Below are 25090 nucleotides of genomic sequence, written 5' to 3'. Positions count from 1 at the left end.
GTCTTTTTCAATTCTAGAAAACTTGATTCACACTATTCTGACCAAACAAATGGTGCATTCTTCTGAGTCAACTAAGTAATCGGCTTTGCAATACTGGAGAAATCTTTAATAAATCGACGATAGTAGCCTGCTAGACCCATAAAACTGAGTATCTATGGCACTGATGTCGGTCTAAGCCAGTTGATTACGGCCTCAACTTTGCTGGGATCAACAGAAATACCATCTCCATATATGATGTGTTCCAAGAGTACAACTTGCTTCAGCCAAAACTCACATTTAGACAGCTTAGCATACAATTTCTCATTTCTCAAAATCTTCAATACAGTTCTAAGATGCTCAGCATGATCAATCATATTCTTGGAATAAATCAGAATATTATCAATAAAAATAATCACAAAATCATCGAGATACTTTTGAAACACATGGTTCATCAAACCCATAAATACAGCTAGAGCATTCGTCAAACCAAACGGCATGACTATAAACTCATAATGGCCATACCTGGTTCTGAAAGCTGTCTTCGATATATCAGAATCTCTGACTCTCAGCTGATGATATCCGGATCTCTGATCGATCTTGGAATAAACAGAAGAACCCTGCAACTGATCAAATAAATCATCGATACGAGGCAAAGGATATTTATTCTTTATCGTAGCCTTGTTCATTTGCTGATAGTCAATGCAGAGTCTCATTGAACCGTCTTTCTTTCTGAAAAACAATACTGGAGCCCCCAAGGAGAAACACTCGGTCTGATGTAATCCTTGGTCAGTAGATCCTCTAACTGCTCTTTCAATTCTTTCAATTCAATCGGTGTCATTCTGTATGGAGTTTTGGAATAGGAACTGTCCCTGGTATCAATTCGATACTGAAGTCTATTTCTCGGATTGGAGGGAATCCCGGAATCTCATCTGGTAAGACGTCAGCAAACTCACATACCACTGGCAAATCTGCCAATGATGGGCTCGATTTCAGTACGTCTACTGAATACACAAGGAATCCCTCTGCTCCTTTCGATAACAATCGAGTCATAGATAATTCAGATATCAAAGGAATTCTAGATCTAGAACCCTTACCGTAAAATTTTCATTCATCAGCCATCTCAGGTCTGAATCTCACAATCTTCTGGAAACAATCTACGGGAGCTCTGTACTTGGTCAGCATATCAATACCGATAATGCAGTCAAAATCAGACAAACCGAGTACAATACAATCTAGCTCAATTTCATGCCCGTCATATTGTAGCATACAATGTTTCACAGAATTCACTGATATAAGACCTCTTCCCAAAGGTGAAGAGACAGATACTACAGCAGATAATGACTCAATAGGCAAATCATTACTCAATGCAAATCGCTCAGATATAAATGTATGGGATGCACCTGTATCAATCAATACATAAGCAGAGTAACCACATAAAGAACAGTTACCTGCAACAACATCATCTGGTGCTTCCTGTGCCTGTTCTTCAGTCAAAGCAAATACTCTGTCCTGCTGTCTGGGAGGCTGGCTAACAGTCTAGCTTCCTCCTGGCCTCGGGTGTGATTGAGTAGTAGGGGATGGCTGGAAAGAGTGAACAACAGATGATCGTCTATCTGTCTGAGCCACTGATCCAGATGATTCTGCTCTCTGGGATCTTTGGGAACCTCGCTGTGGACAAACTCTGGCAAAATGTCCATACTGTCTATAGATGTTGCAACTACCAGATACTCCTTGGCATTGCTCGGTAGGATGTCTTCCTCCACAAGTTCTACAATAGATCCCTGCAAAACTCTGGCTCTGTCGTGAACCACTGGAGCTAGATGAACTACTACCAGGCCTCTTAAACTGTCTTCCTTGGGCTTTCAAATGATCTTTCTTCCCACTACTACTACTGCCACTATCGAATCTGGGAGGGGGTTGCTGAAATTGAGTAGGAGGTTGTTGCTGTTTCGGTGCTGGGGCAACACACGAAGCTCCTTTCTGCCTTATCAGGCCGGCTTCTGCTCCTTTAGCTCTATTCAAAGCATCAGCAAAGTTATTCGGTCTCCCAGCATTTACCAGTGTAAAGATCTCATGATTCAACCCATTAATGAACTGATCAGCAACAGCTTCATCATTCTCAGCAACATGTGGAGCAAAACATAACAAGGTAGAGGACTTGGCCACATATTCTTCAATATTCAACTGACCCTGTCTCAGATTAGCAAACTCTGCACCTTGTCTTTTCTGTACGATACTTGGAAAAATCTTTGATAAAATTCAGTCTTAAAGATTTTCCAAGTAATAACTGTACCTCGATGCTCCAAAGCCCTCTTGGTCGTGATCCACCAATTCTTTGCAACTTCATGCAACTGGTGACCAATCAGTCTAACTCTTCTTTCATCTGTATAATCAAGGGAGTCAAACAGCATCTCAATGTCATCAAGCCAACTATCACAGTCAACAGAATTCTCTATGCCCTTCAAAGTCGGTGGTTTGAACGACTGAAATCTCTTCAGTAGTGTTTCCATAGGTGTTGCTATGGCATCCATGGGATTATTAGAAGTACTACCTTGTTTTAGGATTCTTCGAGGAGGCATATCTGATTATCAAAATGGTTAGCAACCAAATACAACAATTCTGTTTCAGTCCTCCTCTAATCATCTTATTGTTGATCAAGAATCGGTTCTGATTAATTCTCCAAATACATATTTCCAATCAAATCAGATAATCAGGTAAACTGGTATTAAAAGCGATAAGACACGCTAGCATAGCAAAAGCAGGAAAGAAAACTCAATCTACCCCGCTCACTCGCTTCTATCTCAGTCCAAGGATAGTACAGCTCTGATACCACCTGCTGTGAGGACCTGGAAGCTAATTCATTTTCTTAATCATTATTAGGATCAAATGTAACAATTAAGTAAACTGGGTCATAAAATTTTTTTTTTAAAATACATGAGTGCGCAACATATGAAATAAATCTTATTTCGTTTACAAGGTCAACATCAAGATCAAAAGTACAAGTCTTGTACAAAAGTAATTCATAACAAAATACTGTTCATTCACTACATATCAGGTAATGAAAACAATTCTACTTCAGGGTCCGAATCTCCACGCTAATCTCAATCTCTCATCCTCTTCTCGACCCTAATCCTGTCCCACATGTTGTCATGCACACTAACAAACACAACAACAGCCGGATAACTCCGGTGAGAAATATATTCCCAGTATAAACAACGTATACATGCAATCATATATACAGATATAAAAGCATGGACCAGTTATCAATAGCATGTATCATAATCTGAAAAACATGAATCGATATAAAACTGTAAATCAAACTCTTTAACTCTTAATCTCATACTCGACTATCATCTAGTCTAGGGATCCCGGTTTTCGGACGTTGGCACATTTTATCGAATTTCTGCAATAGAAATTGATCTACTCCTAAGCACATCGATATAAACCAAACATCCAGTGTCTTGGCAGCTCTGCCAAAGACTTGGCACCTCTGCCAATGATTAGGCACATCTGCCCATGACTCTTTCTCGATATCTATCTTCTATTCTCTTCTTTTCTATAAATTAATAGAATAAGCATATTCATTCAAAGAATACAAAAGTATTAAGGCCATAACAAATAAGTATGTGGTTTTGGGAAAACTCAAGTCGAATCTAACTCGAGTCGTATCTTCCCGGTTAAACATTGATTTATACATTTCTTTTCGTAGATCAATCTGATCAATGAAATCAATATCAGTTTGGCTCTGATCGTTCTTCGAAGTCGTCAATACCCACTCTGGAATGATATATTCGAGAAATACAATATCAATATACAACTCAAAGCAATACTTGAAATGATCAGAACTCAATCTAATTCTGTTTCAACGGCATAACATCACAATCTCGATATACCAGCAATACAATATCCAAAGATATCAATCTCAACTCATAATCAATCTACAAACACAATCTGATACCAAATCTATATAATCTCAATCAAATTCAATCTGAAAATGATAACAATTTCATACGGTATCTGATCTTCGATCTGATTTTGTTTATACCATTACAACAATCTCATAAACAGATAATATTATTCATATCATGATTCCTTCAATATCATATTTTCAAATCATAGCAAAACATAAGAAAACTTACGTCCGTGTGAAGCCCTTGTTGATAGAAACATAGTACTGAACTCAGATTGAAATTCTGATGGCTGGATCTTGCAAAACCACAATTCTCTAAAATATGAAGAAACTCTCATGAAGCTTTTCGATTTTCCTTTCTGAAGATTTCTGAATGAATTGCAAGAATTTATATATACGAATGCATGGCAAGAAAACGTGGCTCACTCTTAGAGCTGCACGTCTCGCGCATATGCGCGACCCTCATCGGCGCATATGTGCGAGACCTACTGGTCTCGGCGCCTGACATTTCTTCTGCTCGCGCATATCCGCGCCCTGACCCCGCGCATATGCGCGAGACCTACTGTCTCGGCATTTATATCTTTCACATGCTCGTGCATATGCACGCCCTCTTCTCGCGCATATGCGCGAGGTTCTCTACCATGCTCGCGCATATGCGCGCATCTTGGTCGCGCATATGCGCGAGGGTTTCTGTCCTTGCACATATCTCATCACATGCTATCTCAAATCATTCCTCGGATTGATCCATCTATAATCACATCAATTATTAATTAATCATTTCAGATCACCATAACAAAATCTCGGCCATTACAGGTGTGAACCAAATCCATCTTCTGTGAAAGTGTATCATGAGAGCTGGATAGTTGAGAAATGGATGCACAGTTCTTTCGCATAGAATCCAACTAAGTGAATATATTGACATCTTTGGATAAATTCTTAAGATCCTTGACCACTTTGTTTTTCAGATTTGCAATGTAAATATCAGTCATTGTCTGTCCAGTCCTGATTTGAGAGATAAGAGAAGATATACCAGTGAAAATCGAAATAATGACATCCAATTGAAATTCTTCTCCTATTTCCATCTCCAGTGATTCAGTAGGGATGTTTTCTTTAGGCACGGAAAATAAAATCAACTTGTTGCTTGGTTCAACATTATCCATTGATTCAACTAGTTGAGCAGGTTCAGTTTCTAGCTTTGTAGAATGGAAGTAGCTACTGTAATGGCTGATTCATTGTCAACTGAAGATATTGGAGAGAGATGAGCAATAAATATTCAACCATAAAAAATGTCTCGGAAATCATGACACTGGTAGAGGAAGCTGATTCTTTAACGATTGTTTTTTTATTGTTGTTGTATCTTCATCAGTTGACTTGGTGGGTGTGGTTTTGTCAGTCAGTCACGGTTTGAATGATCTGATCAACGTTACTTCGGGGGATTTTATGACTGTGTTCGTGCAACTGATAAGAGTTCAGTTTGTACTTTAGGTCAGATAGGATCTTTGTCAGTTGAGCTGGATGAAGGGGCTTAGGAGCCCTGTGTTGCAGATGGTTGGTCTGTCACCAATTTTGAAGATTTCTTAGAGGAATTGCTGCTCTTAGTGTCAATAGATATGAACAACTATTGATCTATTTCCCATATTTTGACTTGCATTTGTGAAAACTATCAAGTGTTTATTCAATCCCCCCTTCTTGTAATGCCCGAGATTTTATCACTGTAATCAGATATTAATTAATTGACAGAATTGAGATTTCAAGAACTAAAGTAAAATGTGAGGAGAGAAGCCGGACGCCGGTGCATTACAAGACCAAATGGGCTACAAAAGTTTTGGCGCCCGAGCGGTAGAAAAAGACCATCCGAGCGCTAGTGCACCACAAGCTTAGTATTTGGACAGAACGTCTGGCGCCCGAGCGGTAGAAAATGACCGCCCGAGCGCCAGTGTATAACAAGTTGAGGCTCGGACAGAACGTTCTGCGCCCGAGCAGTAGTTTTTGACCGCCCGAACGCCAACTGAGATGCAAGAAAAATAAGCCACGTTTCTTTGCCATGAAATTGGATGTATATATATAAATCTTTCATTCATTCCCTCAGAATTTAGCAGAAAGAGGAATCGAGAAAGCTCTGTGAAAATCCTTACGCCTTTGCACTTCTTAGAATTTGGATTACACAAGATCTGCCCGTCCGATTTGCAATCCGATTTTATTTTCTTGTTCCTTTCGACAAGAGCTGCAACAAGACGTAAGTTTTCTTTTGTTTTGATATGATTTGAAAATATGGTATGAAAGGAATCATGATTTGATCTATATATGGTGTTTTGGAGATAGACATTGTATAATCGAAACCGGATCGAAGAACAGACACCATATGAAATTGTTATGATTTTCAAAATGGATTTGATTGAGATTATACATATTTGATATCAAATTGAGTTTGTTATCGATTATAAGTTGAGATTGGTATTTGTTGATATCTGTATTGCTGGGTATATTGAGATTGTGCAGTTATGCCGTTAAAACAGAATTAGATTGAGTTATGATTATATCCAGTATTGAATTGAGTTGTATATTGATATTGTACTCCTCAATATTGTCATTGCCAGATTGAGTATTGACAGGTTTGAATTCGAGACTTCGACTTCATCAGATCGACAAGAGAAAGGTATAAATCAATGTTGAACCAGGAATATATGACTCGAGTTTGATTTGACTTGAGTTTCCCAAAAACCACATAATTTATTTATTGCATTGATTTTTGCAGTTCATGAGATTGATATGCTTCGTCTATTGATTTATAGCAAAGCATGTATTTAGTCATGGGCGGATGTGCCTAGTCATTGGCGGAGGTGCCAAGTCTTTGGCGGATGTGGCAAGACACTGGATGTTTGGTTTATATCGATGTTGCTTAGCAGCGGATCAGCTTCTATTGCTGAGATTCGGTATATTGTGCCAATGTCCAGGAACCGGGATCCCTAGATTAGAGAAGAGTCGAGTATGAGATAATGAATCACGAGTTTATTTACAGTTTTACATCGATTCATGTTTTCAGATTATGATACATGTTATTGATATCTGTTTCATGTTTTTATATCTGTTTATATGATTGCATGTATACGTTGTTTATACTGGGAATTATATTCTCATCGGAGTTATCCGGCTGTTGTTGTGTTTGTATGTGTGCATGACAATAGGTGGAACAGGATCAGGGTCAAGAAGAGTATGAGAGATTCAAGATTAGCATGGAGATCCGGACTTAGAAGTAGATTGGCTTTCGACACTTGATGTATAGTTGTTGAACCTTACTTGAGATAAACATATGTTGTACAAGACTTGTACTTTACTTTTGATGTTTATATCAGAATGATTTCATATGTTCCGCAATTATGTATTTTAAAAATAAAAATTTAGACCCAGATTAATTAATTGATCCTAATGATGATTAAGAAGATGATTTAGATTCGGGTCCCCACACTTCTAAACACTTTTCACTCCCAATTGATCCTAACAAGTGGTATCAGAGTAGTTGAATCTTGTTCCTAATTATTCCTATCTACAAAACTGATTATCATGTCTTCCTTCAACAAAATTCCAATGCTTTCCAGAGAAGAATTTGACGATTGGAAGATTAGAATGCAGGCTCATCTAGCTGCACAATATGATGATATGTGATACGTTATCACTGACGGACCCATGAAAATGCTGAAAGCAAACATTGTTGTTGCCATAACTGATGGTGCACCACACCGCATTGAAAAGCCCAGAGAAGAATGGACAGCAGAAGACAAAAGAAAAGCCAATTCGGACAATATGGCTAAAGACATCTTGTACAAAACACTGGATAAAATTACTTTCAGCAAGATAAAAATGTGCAAGACTGCAAAAGAAATCTGGGAGAAGTTAATTCAGCTCTGCGAAGGCAATGAGCAAACAAAACAAAATAAACTCTCAGTTGTTGTTCAGAAGTTCGATAATATTAAAATGAATACTGGAGAATCTATGAACGAATATGATAAGAGAGTCAGCAGCATCATAAATGAACTGAATGGACTTGAAAAGTGTATTCAAACAAAGAAGTCGCGCTGAAGGTGGTGCGAGGTCTTCCCAAGGAGTGAAATGTTAAGATCATGGCCATGAGAGAATCAAAGGACCTAAATAAGGTCGAACTACACGATTTATTTGCTTATCTAAAGGCCTATGAGTTTGAGTTGCAAACAAGAGAACGAGAACCTTCTACACCAGCAGTTACAACTGCTCTTAGTGCTGTCAAACTTGAACCAACTGGTTCAATTGAGAAAGCTACATATCAGTTAAGTAATAACACGATGTCGTTATTTTTGAAGAAATTTGGAAAATTCATGAGAAGAAACCAAGGTTCATTCCAGAGGCAATATCAGAGAAAAAACTCCAAGGAAGAACCAAATTTCTTTTATAATTGTGGCAAGCCAAGACACTTTATTGCTGACTGTCCTAAATCAAAAAGGGACAATAAACATTCAACTGAAAAAGGAAAAAAAATCATTTGAATACAAAAGAAGAGACAAAAATGATAAGAGATCATTCAAGAAGAAACACAAAGTCCTACTAGCTGAAGAGAGCAAATCAAAATGGGAAGAGACTGAGAGTGAAAAGTCCGAATCAGAGAGGTCAAGCAGCTCCAATGATGATGAAGAAGAGGTTGAGTGCTTAATGGCAAATGATGCAGAACTTGAGTCAACAAGTGAACATTTATTTGATTTCACCTCTACTGAATTTACACGAGAAGAACTCATTAACACTCTGCATTATATGGTGAATGAGTATCACAAACTTGCTCGCTCATTTGAAAAAACTAAAGCTGAGCAAACTAATCCCAAAGACAATAAAACAGAAACTGATGAGTCAGTGGAACTGTTAAGTCTAAAAACGGAGATTGCAAAGCAAAAAAGGTGAAATGATCGAGAACCAGTCCTTGATTCATTAGTTGAGAAATGAGATTTCAAAATAAACTGACTTGATTCAGGCTTGGAATAAGTCATCAGTCACTCTGATTAAAATGCAGAGTTTGAAAAAATCAGTTACTTATAAAACTGGTTTAGGCTTCAATAGCATTGAAGAAACCTCTGCAGGTGATACAATGATCAAGTTGAATGAGTACAAAGGAGAGTACATTACTTTTGTGAAATAAACTGTGGCACATGAAATCTTTGAACCAAGTAAACTCATTGTTCAACCGATTGAACATAAGAACAAGGCTAAGCGGTTTGGAATTGGATATAGCCGTGAGAGTCCAACTGATTCATGAAGCTGGTTATCTAAACGGTCTAGCTACAAAAGTCAGCAATCTAGGATTGGCTAATACAATTACTACAACTGTAAGCCAGTTTAATAGAGATATCAGGTGAACAAGAAGTTGAAGAAGGTTAACAATCATGCTAGTTTCATCCACGCATCACACACCTAACACACACAAGCCGGGAAAAATAATTTGGAACACAGCAACTGATAAGTCAGTTAGACTGATTCGAGTCTGGGTTTCTAAAGGACTAATCAGTTTAGGACCCAAATAAATATGGGTACCAAGATTATATATTTTGTGTGATTGCAGGATGACAGATACAACAAAACAATCAATTTGGTACTTGGATAGTGGTTTCTCGTGACATATGACAGGAAATGCAAATTTGCTATTCCAACTGATCAAATACACTGGTCCAAACATGAGTTTTGGAGACAACTCTAAAGGTAGAACTGTGGGTAAGGATAAGATTATCCATGGTAACTTTATTATTAAAGATGTTTTACTAGTTGAGAATTTGAATTATAACTTGATTAGCATTAGTCAGTTATGTGACAATAATTTCTCAGTTCAGTTCAACAAACACACTTGAACAGTTAAAGACTCAACTGATGAGATCATTTTAAATGGAAATCGTTGTGGGAATATTTACAAAGTTATTTGGACTGATAAACCTAATGCACCAGTTTGTTTTATAGCTTCAAAATCTTCTAAAAATTGGTTGTGGCACAAAAGGTTGAACCACATAAATTTTAAGTCTATTGCTCATCTGAGTAACCATGATCTTGTAACTGTCTGCCTAAATAGATTTTTCAAAAGATTAAATTTGTTCAGCATATCAGTTTGGTAAGCAAGTAAGATCTTCATTTAAAAAATAAGGGTAGTAAATCTTCCTCCAGATGCTTAGAATTGCTGCATATGGATCTTTTTGGTCCAATACAAGTCATAAGTTTAGGGAGATTAAATACACCTTGGTAATTGTTGATTATTTTTCAAGATTTACTTGGGTTATATTTATTAAATCAAAAGACCAAACTACTGCACAACTATTTAAACTTTTCAAAAGATTATTAAATGAAAATTAGTTGGTATTGACAGAATAAGGTCTGATCGAGAGACTGAATTCATCAATCAAAATCTTTCATAATTTTTAGAAAATATTGAGATCAAGCATGAGCTCTCAGCGGCAAGAAATCGAACCCTTAAAGAAGCTGCTAGAACCATGCTTGCTGATTCTGGTATTTCTCAAAAGGTTTGGTCAGAAGCAGTAAACACTGCATGTTACACTAAGAACATATCAATTATTAGCAAAAATCATTTAAAAACGCCATATTAGATCTGGCATGGACATAAAAGTGTGGTATCTTACTTCAGAATATTCGGCTGCAGATGTTTTATTCACGATAATGGCAAAAATCATTTGAAATCATTTGATGCAAAATCTTCAGAAGGATATTTTTAGGTTATTCATCAATTAGTAAAGCTTATAGAGTATTTAACAAATATACTTTGAATGTAGAAGAGTCAATTCATGTTGTATTTGATGAATCTGTACTAACTGATAAGACAACTGATCCAGTTAAGCTAGTTGATCGATTTGCAGATATAAGTTTGGAGGATGACAGTGAAGAAGAAATTCATATCAATCGAAATCTCCTTCAAACATCTGAACCAGAGATATTAGATCAATCAGCTGAACAAGAAATTGTTTCTGATAATCAGTTGGTGGAGCAAAATGATGAAATTCAAATACCAACTGAAGCAGCAACAACTGAAACTGAAGAAAACGTTCAGTTACAAACTGAACCAGTTGCTGAAATCGATCCAACCTGTGTTGAATACAGATGGAAGAAATCACACCTACCAGAATTGGTGATAGGTAATCCATACGATCCGGTAAGAACTCGAAATTAAATGATTAACCTATTTATTCATTAAACTTGTGTTTCCCAACTGGAACAAAAGAAAACTGATGAAGCTTTTGCTGACCCTAACTGGATAAATGTTATGCGAGAAGAACTAAATCAGTTTACCCATAACAATGTCTGGAACTTAGTTCCAAGACCAATCTCTAAAACCATTATAGGTACAACGTGGGTCTACAGAAACAAACTGAACGAATAAGGTTCAGTTGTGCGCAACAAAGCGAGGCTTGTAGCACAAGGATATAGGCAAGAAGAAGGGATAAATTATGATGAGACATATGCACCAGTTGCACGACTGGAAGCAATAAGAATATTCCTTGCTTATGCCTCATTCAAAAACTTTAAAGTCTACCAAATGGATGTTAAGAGTGCATTTCTAAATGGTTAGCTTCAGGAAGAAGTATATGTTGAACAACCACCAGGTTTTTTTAATCACTCTCTTCCTGATCATGTTTATCATTTGAACAAAGCTCTATATGGTCTTAAACAAGCACCAAGAACTTGGTATGAAACACTATTAAAATTTGTAATTGATCATTATTTTACTGTTGGATCAGTTGATAAGATTCTGTTCAAATTTTCAAAGAATGTTCTTATTTTACTTGTGCAAATATATGTTGATGATATTATTTTTGAGTCAACTAACCCCAAATTATGTGAGAAATTTGCCAAGTTAATGTAGGAAAAATTTGAGCTGAGTATGATGGGTGAACTGACGTTCTTTCTCGGTCTGCAAGTGAAGCAACTGGAAACTAGTACTTTTATCAGTCAGACCAAATACACGAAGGAACTGCTTAAAAAATTTGGCACAGAGACATGTTCAGCTGCAAGTACTCTCATGAGCTCATCGATTAAATTAGATAAAGATGAAGGGGGGATATCAGTTGAGACGGCACTCTACAGAGGTTTAATATGTTCTTTGTTAAACTCAACTTCTAGTCGTCCTGATATTGTATTTGTTGTTTGCATGTGTGCTAGATTTTAGGCAAATCCTAAGCAATCGCATTTTTCAGTTGCCAAACGCATATTGAAATATGCAGGATGTAAGATTGATCGTAAAAGAACCAGTGGATCATGTCATTTTCTAGGAGACAGACTGATTTCATGGTTCAGCAAGAAGCAAACATACATAGCAACTTCCACAACTGAAGCAGAATATCTAGTTGCTAGAAGCTGTTGCGCTCAACTGCTCTGGATTCAGCAACAACTGAAGGATTATGGAGTCATTGCAGAAGAATCACCAATATTCTGTGGCAATAAAATCACAATTACGATTACCTATAATCTAGTTCTTCACTCCAGAACCAAACATGTTGACGTCAGACATCATTTCATCAGAGATCATGCTCTAAAGAAGGCAATCAGGTTGGAGTGCAATTCAACTGAACAACAAGCAGCTGACATTTTCACCAAGCCATTACCCGAGACTAAGTTTTCTTATTTTAGTAATATTCTTGGTCTAATTGATTTGTCTTAATATTAGTTGCTTTGTTATGTCAGCTTGAGGTGTCAGTTAGTAGTTGTTTAACTGTCACTAATTATATTTTAAGTTAGTATCAGTTAGTATGCAGAAAGAAAATAGCATTGAATAGGAATAGCAATTTTAATGATAATATATTTCTATTATTACACGATTCAGTTCTATTTCAATGGCGTCTAGCCAAAGGGACATCCAGCTAGACATCTCATTGCAAGCAATTCTGCCATAGCCTTCTATCATAGCAATTCTTTCCAGCACCATCTGCTCCTTCATAAGCATCAAGTAGTAAAGACCTTCATCAGTTACAAGGTCTAAAGTGTGAATGACATCGAGACGCTTCTTATATTTGATCTCAGTTGCCTTCTGTTTTTCAGTAGCAACTAATCTATCTTGCTTGATGGTCTGGAAGTCATGTATCTTAGTCCATGTGGATATGACACTTTTAAAGACATAATCATCAATGTCTCTTTTCCAACTCTCCATGCGTGGAAGTCTTGCTGCAGGATTTGGATTGTTGAAACTGTTTGGTCTATCCATATGTGCTTAATTGTTATTATTTGTATCTAATGAAGTTGATCTTACTTATAGACCGACTCTAACTGAAAAAAAAAAGAAGACGAAGAGACATCAATCAACACAATTTAGTTAATTTATCCAGACTGAAATTCTCTTACTCTCTCTTACTTACACGCATTTATTTAGGGGGAGCATTTATTAGTTAACTGATAAGACATTCGTCAATTGTTCTTCAACTGAACTGATTTTGTTCTCAACTGATCACTCAGTTATTGACATAACTGATCTTATCATATAATTTAACTGATTAATCGATAAATATTCTATATTAAATGATGAGACTGTTAAAATTATGCATTTAATTATGTTTTTCATTGAATAGTAACCGATCACGTGGTCCCGTGTAATCCAAACGTTTTTCATTCACGATTACACACGACACACACACGTTTTTTTTAAATAAATTCATTTTGGACTAACACATGTACAAAAATTCTAACAGTCACCAACATAAGAAATGACCTCGCTTCATTTCCGTTTCTTTACAAGCATTTCACTCTCAGAGCAGTCTGATTTGTCAAGGATGAATCTGTCAAGGATGTCTTTCTCAAGCTTGAAGCAGCTGGACTGAAGAAATTTCTGGGATTATCAACTCAAGAAATTTATCCCAAAGAGATTCAGGATCTTTATGCAAATAGCTTCATCTCTGCTGATGGCAAAATCACAAAAAACAGTCAACAGTCAGTTGCTGATCATTGAAGAAGACTCCTTCAACAAACTCTTCCAACTACCTTCTGATGGTTTGACTCACTTCTCTAAAATGAAGACTTCTGATGTTGAGGAGATGCAGACGGCTTTTATCTACTGATGGATGGAAAATTAAAGTCTCGAATCAAAGAAAGAACTGAAGCTAGAGATTTAGTTACTGGCTGACATTGTGGCCAAGAGTTTACCCGCCAAGGCAGGCTCGTTTGCTGCCCTAACCCTTGAAAATTTTCAAGTAATGACTGATATCATGTCTGGACGGAGACTGAAGTGGTCAGCTATCATTTTCAATATCCTCAGTCCTCCAAACAGTCCAAAGTTTTTGCTGTGCCACTCAGCTACCTTTTGAAGAACGAAGGTTTAGTGGGTGACTATTTTGAGAACTCATCCAAATTCATGGTTTCACTGCCAAGAGTGTTCAGCCCCCAAAGACAAAACTGGACAACTCCCCTAAGCAGTTTTTGAAAATAAAGAAGGAGATTGAGACGCAGACTGCTCCCAAAACTTTAAAGAAGACAAAAGACTTGGCTAAGTCAAAGAAAACAATCGAAAGGGAATTGATTGTAGATGAAACTGAAACTGAATCAAAGAAAACCCCTTCTCCGAAAATTTTGAAAAAGTCAAGAACTCAGAAAACCTAATCAGCAGCTGTTTTGGAAACTATCCCAGCTGAAAGACTGAGGCAAATTGGAGCTGAATAGCCTATCTGTGCCATACTAATTAGGGCAGTTCCAGTTGCATCATCAATTGAAAGTCAGTTACCACCTCCAACTGCTCCATCAAAGAAGATTATCACTGAATCTGTTGATAAACAAAAACAAACTGGAGTGAAAGCATCACTAATCACTATCACCGACCCAACTACACTACCTTTTGCCATACCCAAGGGAGTGGTGATATGTGAAAAGGTGGATGCAACAATGTCAGGACTAAGTATTTCTCATGTCCTCACTGACCCGAAAGATAAGGGCAAGATGATAGAAAATCCCCGACCGACCAACCCGATTCAGACTCATATTGGCTTAATATGGGAAGAGGTAAATGAGTTTTCTGAATCGAAGTTGAAAATTTATAATGAATGGGTCAGATTTAGGACCGAAGTGTTTGCCAAGCTCTTACAAAAGACATTAATTTTGAATAAATTCATCGCATTGGAAATTATAGTCCTAAGGGTGGTCAAAGCTACCACTATTGCACAAGTGTTGGAGTTGAGGATGTACTTCTTTGATCTGATACGTGCCAAGAAGCTAGCGCAAGTCATCGCTCAGCTACGCAAGAACTATGATCCTACCAGTCCAACTGCCTTCAATGACAAAGCAGTTTATAACTAGTTGGACACGGATATATTATCATTGCAAATGAAGATTAAAAATTGGGAAATGGGTCAACAGTTAACTATTCCAACAAATTCCCAAAGTTCATCCTCATAAGAGCATTCTGAACCATCAACTCAATAGCCAGAGCCATCCCAGGAAGCAGTTGCTGAACTAATTGAGCAAGTAACTGTTCCTTCTTCAAAGATTGCTCAACAGTCATCTTCTGTTATTCAATCTTCTCCCGCAGGTCTTCAACTCTATCCCGATATTGAGTTATCACTAGCAAATATCGACGAAGTAATACAATCAGTTGCTGATGATATCCAGCTGAATGTGTTAACTAGAGAATCAGTTGAAGACTTGAGCAAAACTGAACAACCAGCCTCAGAGGCTATTTTACAAGAAATTGAAGAACTAGTTGAACTCAGTTGCACTCGGAACCAACTAGTCGCCACGACTAAACAAGTAGTTCAAGGTGAAACTGAAGTGGCTCAGATTCACTCGGAACCAACTAAAGAAGTACCAACTGACGAGCCGACTGAAGTATCAGCTGATAAACCAACTCTGAAGAGTCTACCAGCTCAACTGCTGTTCAGACTTCCACTCCTCCAGAACTTCAACGGGAATAAGTTGCAAAAATTGTTCCAGAAATGGTTACCGTTGTGACTGAATCAACTAATAAGGCCTTGGTAATCTTTAATTAAGAAGACAAGGAGCAAGAACCAGAATTCTCTGAAGCTTTGTATTCTCGATACCAATGGCTACTGATTCCATGATAGAAGACATTCAGTCCAACCTTCTCCATTTGATTTCATCTATTTCTGATATCAAGTCAACCCAACTGCTGCACACATTGAATATCGATTCTATGAAGGAGAATACAATGAAGAACCTACATCAGGTTACAAAGGATATCACTTCTTTATTTCTCCAACTAGATCAATTAAAGAAAGACTGGGTGACGGTTCAAGCACATTTACAGACCCGAGACATGTTCAAAAATCGCATTGAATTTTTGGAAACAGTAGTGACAAAGACAATGGATCTGATGCAAGAACAAATAATGAATGCAATATCTAATGTCACCTCAAAAGTCTATGTGTTATCCAGCAGGGTTGGTGAGTTTGACAAAAAAGGAAGAGGTAGAAGAACAACAGAAGCTATCTAAGAAGAGTCCTAGTTTACCGATTGATCAAAGAGCAGCTTATAAAAGAACAAAGAAATAAAAAAATCTAGATCAGTAAGAAGAAAATCTTTATATTCAGTTGAAAATTTTGGCATATTTTTAGTTAGTAGAAGATTATTTTATTCTTTCATTGTTTGTAAAAATCTGTACATTGAAAGAGTTGTCAATAAAAGATTATTTTATCTACAAAGAGTTCAGTTTGATTAGTTCGTATATTCTAAGCTTTGTCAAACACCTAAAAGGGGAAAATGTTGGAAACTAAATTTCGTAGTTTGACAAATTGAGCGTGTGACAAGAAGACTGAAAGTAACTGAACTAAAAATTCGTAAACTGTTAGTTGCCCGAACTGAAGATTAGTGTGTGTATAATCAAAGGAAACTAAATTAAGCTAATTGAACTATGTAGTCAACTGGATGATCAGTTACACTATGGTAAGTTGACAGCAATCAATTAATCCTATCGGCTATGTCAACTGATAAATCAGTTTTGACACATCATCAGTTAAGGAACGTAGCTTTCAACCGACAATTGTACTGCAACGTATAGTGGGAACTCCGCATTTCAAAAAAGCTACATTGTACGATTTTCAGAAGAATGTTGACGTGGCTATACAACGGATATAAAGATTCAAAATGCATTCACTATTACTGTTGGAAGCAAAGCCTATAAATAACCGAGAAGATCAGCTGAAGAAAAGCAATCAAGCTACGAAAGTGTTCAAGTTATCAAGCAGAACTCTGTTCATATTTCAAGTTTAAAAGCTCTCAAAAGCTCACACTTAGTATACACATTCATAGCTTCCAGGCTATACTTTGAGCTCAAAAGCACAAACACTCATTGTTGTATTATTCGATCTTGTAGAGATCATTTGTGCTAAGAAGTTACACATCAATTGGGTACTGATAAATTGTATTGAAACTAAGAATTCCACTTTTGGCATTGTTAAGTCCAAACCGAAGTGGGTTTGTACAAATCTTTGTATAGATCAAAGTCTTTTAGTAAATATCATATCTTCGAGATAGAAGGGGTGACGTAGGAGTGTTTGAAATCTCCGAACATCCACAAATCTTGAGTCCCTTAATTTCAATTTTATTCTATCAATCATTCAGTTTATTTTCGCACTTTAATTAGTTAACTGATTGATATTAACAACAAGATTCTTGAATTCAGTTTATCACTAAACTGACTCATTATTCGAAAAGGTTGTGAAAACTGTCAAGTGTTTATTCAACCCCTTTTTTAAACAATTTTTCACTCCCAATTGATCCTAACAAAGGGTCACCTTAGTCTACTCAATGGTCACTCCTTAAACATTGATTATGTCAAATTTTAACTCCTCTCATGGTTGGATTTTTGTCTATTTTCGGACAAGAATAAATGAGATTGAGCTTAGGATTTAAGCATATGAGCTAGGGGTTTCATCCTCCGAGCGACGACACATCCATTCTTATGGTTTTGCATTGAATTGGTTTCCTTTGAGCTACTTTTCGAGCTTTTTAAGGTGATTTGCTTCGAAATTTCAGGTCTTCACAAATAAGCCCTAGGTCATTGCAAAATTCACACCTTAATTTTCCAACAACAAAATTGCGAGAGATTGCTCTCAAAGTGCTCTCAAATTTTCAAAATTCTCCTCTTCAAGTTCTGTCAAATAGCGAAGCTCTGCTGCAGTCCAGATCCGGATGGAATTTCGAACTCCCAGTGCAGAAACCCTTCACGTTTTTCTCTCTAAATTTGAGGTAAGTGGGCTTCTTTTAAAGTTTAATTTTGGATTATGAATAATTTCATTTTCAAAAATTCGGTAGAGTGCAAATTCTTCTTCTACTCTATTCTTGATACGATTATCGTATGGTTGTGTGCTGGCACTGTAAGGATTTGACTGGATATGGGTGGAAATCCCTATATGTATAATATGTTTATGGCCCTTACACTGTAGAATTGTAACTGTTATATGGCATTGCCCCCTTAGAGGAGTAAAAATTATGGACTGATATCACTAAACAATGGAAATTAGAGGAATCTCAGTGCCTGGTCAAATGCATGTGATATGAGTGATATTTTACATGGTACGTGTTTCGAAATTTATGCATGTTGTTATGTTGTGCTCGAACAACCTCACTTGCTGAGTGACGACCATATCACTCACCCTTATTACCCCTTCCCAGATACGTTTGAGGAACATCTCGAAGAAGAAGAGTCAGACCAATTTCGGGGCTGGTGATTTTCAAGATTTTCAGTTTAAAGTTTAAATTTAATTTAAGTTGCAACGCTTCCGCATTAATTCTGTCGTTTTCAGTTATTTCTTTGTCAAGACAATGATATTTCTTTGAAATGATAATATAAACTGGTTTTGATTTACACTATACTATGAGGCTTGTTGTTTTCGATCGTGTGATTGCTAAACAATGCTGATGTCGACTAACCATGGTCTCGGAGCATGACATTTAAGTGGTATCAGAGACTCCATGTTCATAATCCGGTTGGGGAAAAGAAAATTTTATACAAAAAAAATCGGTTGAATATTCTATCAAGGTCGATGCCATCCCCTCCGAAACAGCCCAACAAGTGGAAATCACGACTATGTCATGTGGTAGAGGTCAGAATCGTAAAAATCCTTCATTTAGTCCTCCGAAATCATGTTTCACCGTTTTAGAAAAAATTTGTAGAGCCTATAAGTTGTCTTAGGAAATTCTGAATTCGATTCCGTTTACTGTTCTGGAATCCTCTCGGCATATGCTTCGAAAGCCTATGTATACCTTCCAACTTTCCATTTTTTGAAAATTTTCGAAAAAATATATATCGCGGTATTTATTGTCTTCTGAATATTATATGAGCCTTTCTGTTTTTTTATTTCAGGAAGTGGCTCTATCAGTTCCTTCACGACCTCGTACTCGGGCACAATTTATTTATTAGGTGATTTTTTAATGATTTTAAACTTTTAAAGATTTAGTACATGTGCATTTTATTTTAATTAAGGGATTTTTTTAGTAAAATTAGTGTTTGATTAACATTTAATTAGTGGTTAATTTTTAATTAAGCAATTTTTATCCCTAATTACTACCTAACACACGCACACACACTTTAACACACACACTTACATGATATCACACACACATTTTATTCCACCAATTCAGAAATTTTTGAGAGAAAAAATCTAGAATTCCTAGTGCAAGAGCAGCCGCCCCTCCTCTGAATATTTTTCCAGCAATTTTTCGTTAGTTTTCTTCCAGAAATCGAGCCACAAATCGTTCTGGATCAACCTTCGCATCTTCCCCGCTTCGTTGTCGTCGTTTCGGTAACGTTAAATATCAAAAGGCACGTATATTCTTTCGTTAATGCATCGATCTCGTCATAGTATTTGTTCTTATGTATATTATGCATAAAAATCCATGTATATTGTAAAAGGTTTGGGCAAAAATTTGTTGGATCGGTTTTGAAACGATTTTAGATCTGAAAAATCAAAATTTGCTGTCATTTTAAATACTGCGACTTTCCGATCGATTTCTGGAAAAACTTTCAACATATAAAACGTAGAAATTTTTGATACCTTCGATTTGATTGTAAATTCGAAATATTTGGGTTAGAAATGAGTTAGTTATGATTGTTTTTGTGGGACTGCTCAAACTCTGTTTTTCTGAAAATGAGTTCTTGAAGTTTTATTGTTCCAGGCTTGTTGGGTATTGACGGGTAATCGCTGCTGCGTTAAAGTACATCGAGAATGATGTTGGGATGATTGTTGGTGTTTCGTTTCGTGTCGTTAGGCAATTGGTTGAATTAGAACTCATAGGAATTGATTTGGCGTCAAATGTCGTGTTCACGGATTGGGTTGCTTCGTTTGTGATGCGTAGTTGTTTTGGGGTATTTATTGGAGTGTTATTAAGTGCCATAGCATCCAAGGATGGGTCTCGAGGCATTGGTTCATGGTCTGTATGATCGAGTTAGGAGGAATAAGCCTTAGGTGTAGTGATTTCCCGTTAGTTTGCGTTTCCAGCACCTACACAGACCCGTAGCCGGACCCTGGCACGAGTTTCGTGCCCTTTTTTCTTCAAAATGCAAATTTCTAGTGCCTACCCGGACCCATACTCGGACCCTTAAACGGGGTCCGTGTACCCATTTTAAATTTTTTTTTTATATTTTTAAGACGAATATAAAATGTAGGATTTGTTTTGTGGTTATGGATATAAAATATAGGATTTGGTTTGGGGTTTTATGTCATGATTTAGTACGATGATTAAACGAGGTCAAGTCACAAGAGATTTAGAACGTCATAAGGAAATTAGTCATTTTTGGGTGTGAGCAAGCCTATACGTCTAAGCTATGAAAGATAAGTATTTGAACTCATGTTAGTATGTGCAGCAGTGGCCCCAAGGGAGATCCAACGAATCGTTGAACGCCAATTTAGTATGTTCGACGTGCAAAAAAAAATATTTTTTTATGTTTTTGAGGTATGCTAAATGTCTTGTGACCAAATTATGAAAGGGTTTGGAAGTCGGTGAACGTGGCCGAGGACCTCTCCACCCGGTAAAGTATGACCGAGTTTAGATCTGGATTGGAAAGCGATAAATCATGACCAGGGACCAATCCACCCAGTAAAGTATGACCGGGGATCTCATGTATGTGGCAATGGATTTTTCCTGTCAGCCCACTACTGTAGTTTAGTCTTATCAGGCACATTTATGTATGGGTCACTTGCTTCGAATCATATCTCTACGCAAAATGATGTTATGTATGCTCAAGTATGTATGATGCAAGTATGTTTAAGAAAAGCTTTATGATGATGGCACGTCTATGTTTATGCTACTGCGTTCAAGTTTCAAGTATGTTTATGCTATTACGTTCAAATTTCAAGTATGTACGCTCTATTTCAAAGATGGATGTGATTTTATTATGTATTACTTATTATTTCCAGTTTATACATGTTGAGTCTTTAGACTCACCAGACTTGATCGACACAGGTGGGGATGACTTTGAGGAGACGAGGGGCGGGGACCAATTAGATGGCTTGGACTGCGTATGAGGCTAAACCCGAGGACCGCCAATGTTTTAAGATTTGATGCGTGATAATTTTAATACTCTGATTTTTTTATGAAGTGGTTTATGATGTTTAAATGATTATTACTTTTGGCAAACTTGGTTGTGGTTGTTTTATTGCAAATATTTGTAGACGATCAATTATTTTAATGCAAATTTGAAAGTTTATTTATATTTAAGAAAATTTAAATTTTTTCGCAAATTTTAAAATAGTTAAAAGTACGGTACGTTACAAGTTGTGCTGAGTAGTTTCAGATCAGTTGAGAACAGATAAACTGTATTGAAACTAAGAGTTCACTTTGGCATTGTTAAGTACAAAACTGAAGGAGGTCTGTACAAATTGTTGGAACATTTCATGTTCGCAATCTTGATTTTGATGTTAACAAAACTTGTTTATTTGTTTCTAATGAGTTTACCTAAGTGCGCATAAACTGAAAATGATCAGGCTTCGAACTGATCAGTTACCAAGCTTAAACTGAAGCTATCGAGACGCAAACTGAAAGTGCCAACTGATTGATCGAACTGAACAAGTTCAACTGAAGTATCAAGAGCAATTCAACTGATTGTCAAGTTGATAGGTGGTTCAGCAGAAGACCTTCAAAAGCCCGGCCAGATGATGAAGTCTTCATCTTATGAAGAGCAAAACTGACCAATTCAACTGAATCAATGAAATCAGTTCAGCTGACTAGTCAACTGCTTTCACCTCATTAGTTCAAGACCAGCTCGGACCAGTTCAGAACATCAGTTAGGAGCGAACCAGTTTGCAGATACGAAAAGCTTAATCCAGCTGTGCACAAAGGTACAAAAGCTATTGTACAATCAAGGTACAATAAAGAGACGTTGCAGCAGCGCTTAAAGCCAAATGTTCCAGATAACTATTTGGGGGAACAAATTCAAACTGCAACGGATTCTTTCACTGAGTCTCACTGTACGTTCAGTCAAACGCCTGTAAATAGAAGCCGAAGCTCAGTGAAGACGATGATGAGATTATGAGAGTTGACGAGTGAAAAGATAAAATACCTAGAGGGAACACTTCAATGTGTTATCAGCTTAGATTAGAAGCATATTTCCCTCAGTGTGTGAGAACACTTTCAGGTAGTTTCAAAGATCAGTTCTCACACAAACACACACCACCACTCAAATACAGTCTTGTACAAAGACAATAAACTTGTTTATGTAGTCTTTCTCAGATAGAAGTTAAAGAAGTGTTTGCTGGAAGGTGTTGCCTTCTGTCTAGACTAGGAGTTTAGTTTAGGAAGTAGTCTAAGTCCTAGCTGAGTGGGTTTGTACAAAGAGTTGTATAAATCAAATTCTTCTAGTGAATCCTATCCGAGGTGGTAGAAGGAGTGACGTATGAGCATTTGAAGTCTCTGAACATCCAAAAACATATCTTGTATATTTATTTGATTAAGTGTTGTTTTTAAACTGTTTGGATCAGTCAGAGTATTCGTCAGTTCAGTTGTCACCATTGGTATCAGAGCTAGTTGTTCTAAGAAGGACATTTGAAAACTGATATTTCTTTTAAAATGTGTTTTAAAATGGTTTTCAAACCCCTCTGATAATATTTATATGTTTGGTGTGATATTTTGTTGTTTAGCTGTTTGCAGGATTTTTGAGTTCAACTGACAGCAGATTAGCTAAACTGATCAGCGGACAAGATTTCAGTTGCCAGCTTACCAGTTCAACTGATAAACAGAAGAAACCCAACTACCAGCTGAAACTGATGAGTTAAGTGGAGCTTAATCATCAGAAGTGCCGCCGCTTCATTGCCATATCAGATCCTAGTTGTTGATCATTGCGGTTCAGCATCAGTTGAGTTCAGTTTGCATCAGTTAGACCAGTTAGCCGGCACAAAGATCAAGTCCAAGTCAATTAGATATTCTTATGGCAAAAGAGACTCAAAATCGATGAAGCATTCCAAGCATTCTAGACGACCAATTGTTGGTACACTCAGTTCTATTTTATATAAATTGACTGATACTTGATGTTATTTGATATTTGTTAAGTATAGTAGCAATTCCCTTACATAAGATTGTGTGCTTTATATTAATACAAGGAACGCGTAATGGATTAAATTAATATCATGTGTATCCAGTTAGTTTGCATGTAACTGAATTGATTTTGCCAGTTTATACGTTGCCTTAACTGCTTGAGTGTTTATTGCTTAAATTTTTTTAAAAAAATCGCGCAACAATTATATTTTTTGAGGGGGAGTTTGATTCAGTTCTTAAGGGGGAGCTATTCTTTAAAATTGATTTTAAATTTTCTATCCCTCGAACTAAAAATTGTTTTCAAATAGTTTTATTCAGTTGTTCAGGGGGAGCTTTTCTTTCTGCTATCCCTCGAACTGAAAGTTCTTTTATTCGTTTTATAGTTTTTAAGAGTTTTTTATTTTCACAAAGGGGGAGAATTATTAACTGTTTAAATTTATTTTAAAATCTCTTTAACTGTTCAAGTTTTGTGATCATCAAAAAGGGAGAGATTGTTGGAACATTTCATGTTTGCAATCTTGATTTTGATGTTAACAAAACTAGTTTATTTGTTTCTAATGATTTTACCTAAGTGCGCAGAAACTGAAACTGATCAGGCTTCGAACTGATCAGTTACCAAGCTTAAACTGAAGCTATCGAGACGCAAACTGAAAGTGTCAACTGATTGATCGAACTGAACCAGTTCAACTGAAGTATCAAGAGCAGTTCAACTGATTGTCCAATTGATAGGTGGTTCAGCAGAAGACCCTTAGAAGCCCGGCCAGCTGATGAAGTGTTCATCTGATTAAGAGCCAAATTGACCAATTCAACTGAATTAGTGAAATCAGTTCAGCTGACAAGTCAACTGATTTCACCTCACCAGTTCAAGACCAGTTCAGAACATCAGTTAGGAGCGAACCAGTTTGCAGATATGATGTTAGGATCGGTTGATTGGTTGAGAAGTGTTTAGAAGGGGGGTTGAATAAACACTCAAAATTTTATAATCTTTTCGAATGAAGTGTCAGTTCTGTGACAAACTGAAACTAGGAATCCTGTCAGTCAATGACAATCAGTTTAACTGATAACAGTTGCGGAAATAAACTGATTGAAAGATAGAATAAATAACTGAAATAATAACACACAAAGATTTATGGATGTTCGGAGATTGAAATAACTCCTACGTCACCCCTTCTATCACAAGGATATGATATGCACTAAAATACTTTGATCGATGCAAAACTTGTACAGACCCATTTCAGTTTGGACTTAACACTGCCAAAACTGAAACTCTTAGTTTACTAAATATCTCTCAGTTCTTCGACTGAACTTAGCACAACTGATCTAGTTAAGATCAAATAAACAATGAAACGGTTTGTGCTTGTAAGCTCGAAAGGTAGCCTCAAATGCTACAAATAAATCAGATAAGTGTGAGCTTTTTGATTCTTGAGTAAGAGTGATCAATTTAGCAGGGTAACAGCAAGCTTGAGAGAATTGATAGATCGATTAGATAAGATTGTTTTCTCAACTGCTCTTCTCACCTATTTATAGGCTTCTCTTCAACGGTAACATTAAATATAATCTGAATCTTTATATCCGTTGATTGCTACGTCAATATACCTCTGACATTCGTACACTATAAGCTCTGAAATGCGGCTTTCAACTACGAGTTGCAGTCTGCTTTATACTGTTGTCGGTTGAATTTCCTTTTCAACTGATGACGTGTACAGCTGAATGATCAGCTGATAA

At 36.8% G+C, this 25090-nt stretch overlaps 1 protein-coding gene across 1 annotated transcript in view; it reads right to left on the bottom strand.

Annotated features, from left to right (window-relative positions):
* LOC142538732 (uncharacterized) overlaps nucleotides 1-5049 on the bottom strand; it is a 76781-nt gene extending 71732 nt beyond the window's left edge. Inside the window, exon 1 of the mRNA XM_075644029.1 lies at nucleotides 4920-5049. Coding sequence (XP_075500144.1) covers nucleotides 4920-5049 — 130 coding nt within the window. The remainder of the gene's footprint in view (nucleotides 1-4919) is intronic.
* Nucleotides 5050-25090: the final 20041 nt, after the last annotated feature.

Source organism: Primulina tabacum, chromosome 3 (genome assembly GCF_025594145.1).
Source record: "Primulina tabacum isolate GXHZ01 chromosome 3, ASM2559414v2, whole genome shotgun sequence".
Lineage (NCBI taxonomy): Eukaryota > Viridiplantae > Streptophyta > Magnoliopsida > Lamiales > Gesneriaceae > Primulina > Primulina tabacum.
This window is presented reverse-complemented; position numbering and strand designations above follow the sequence as displayed.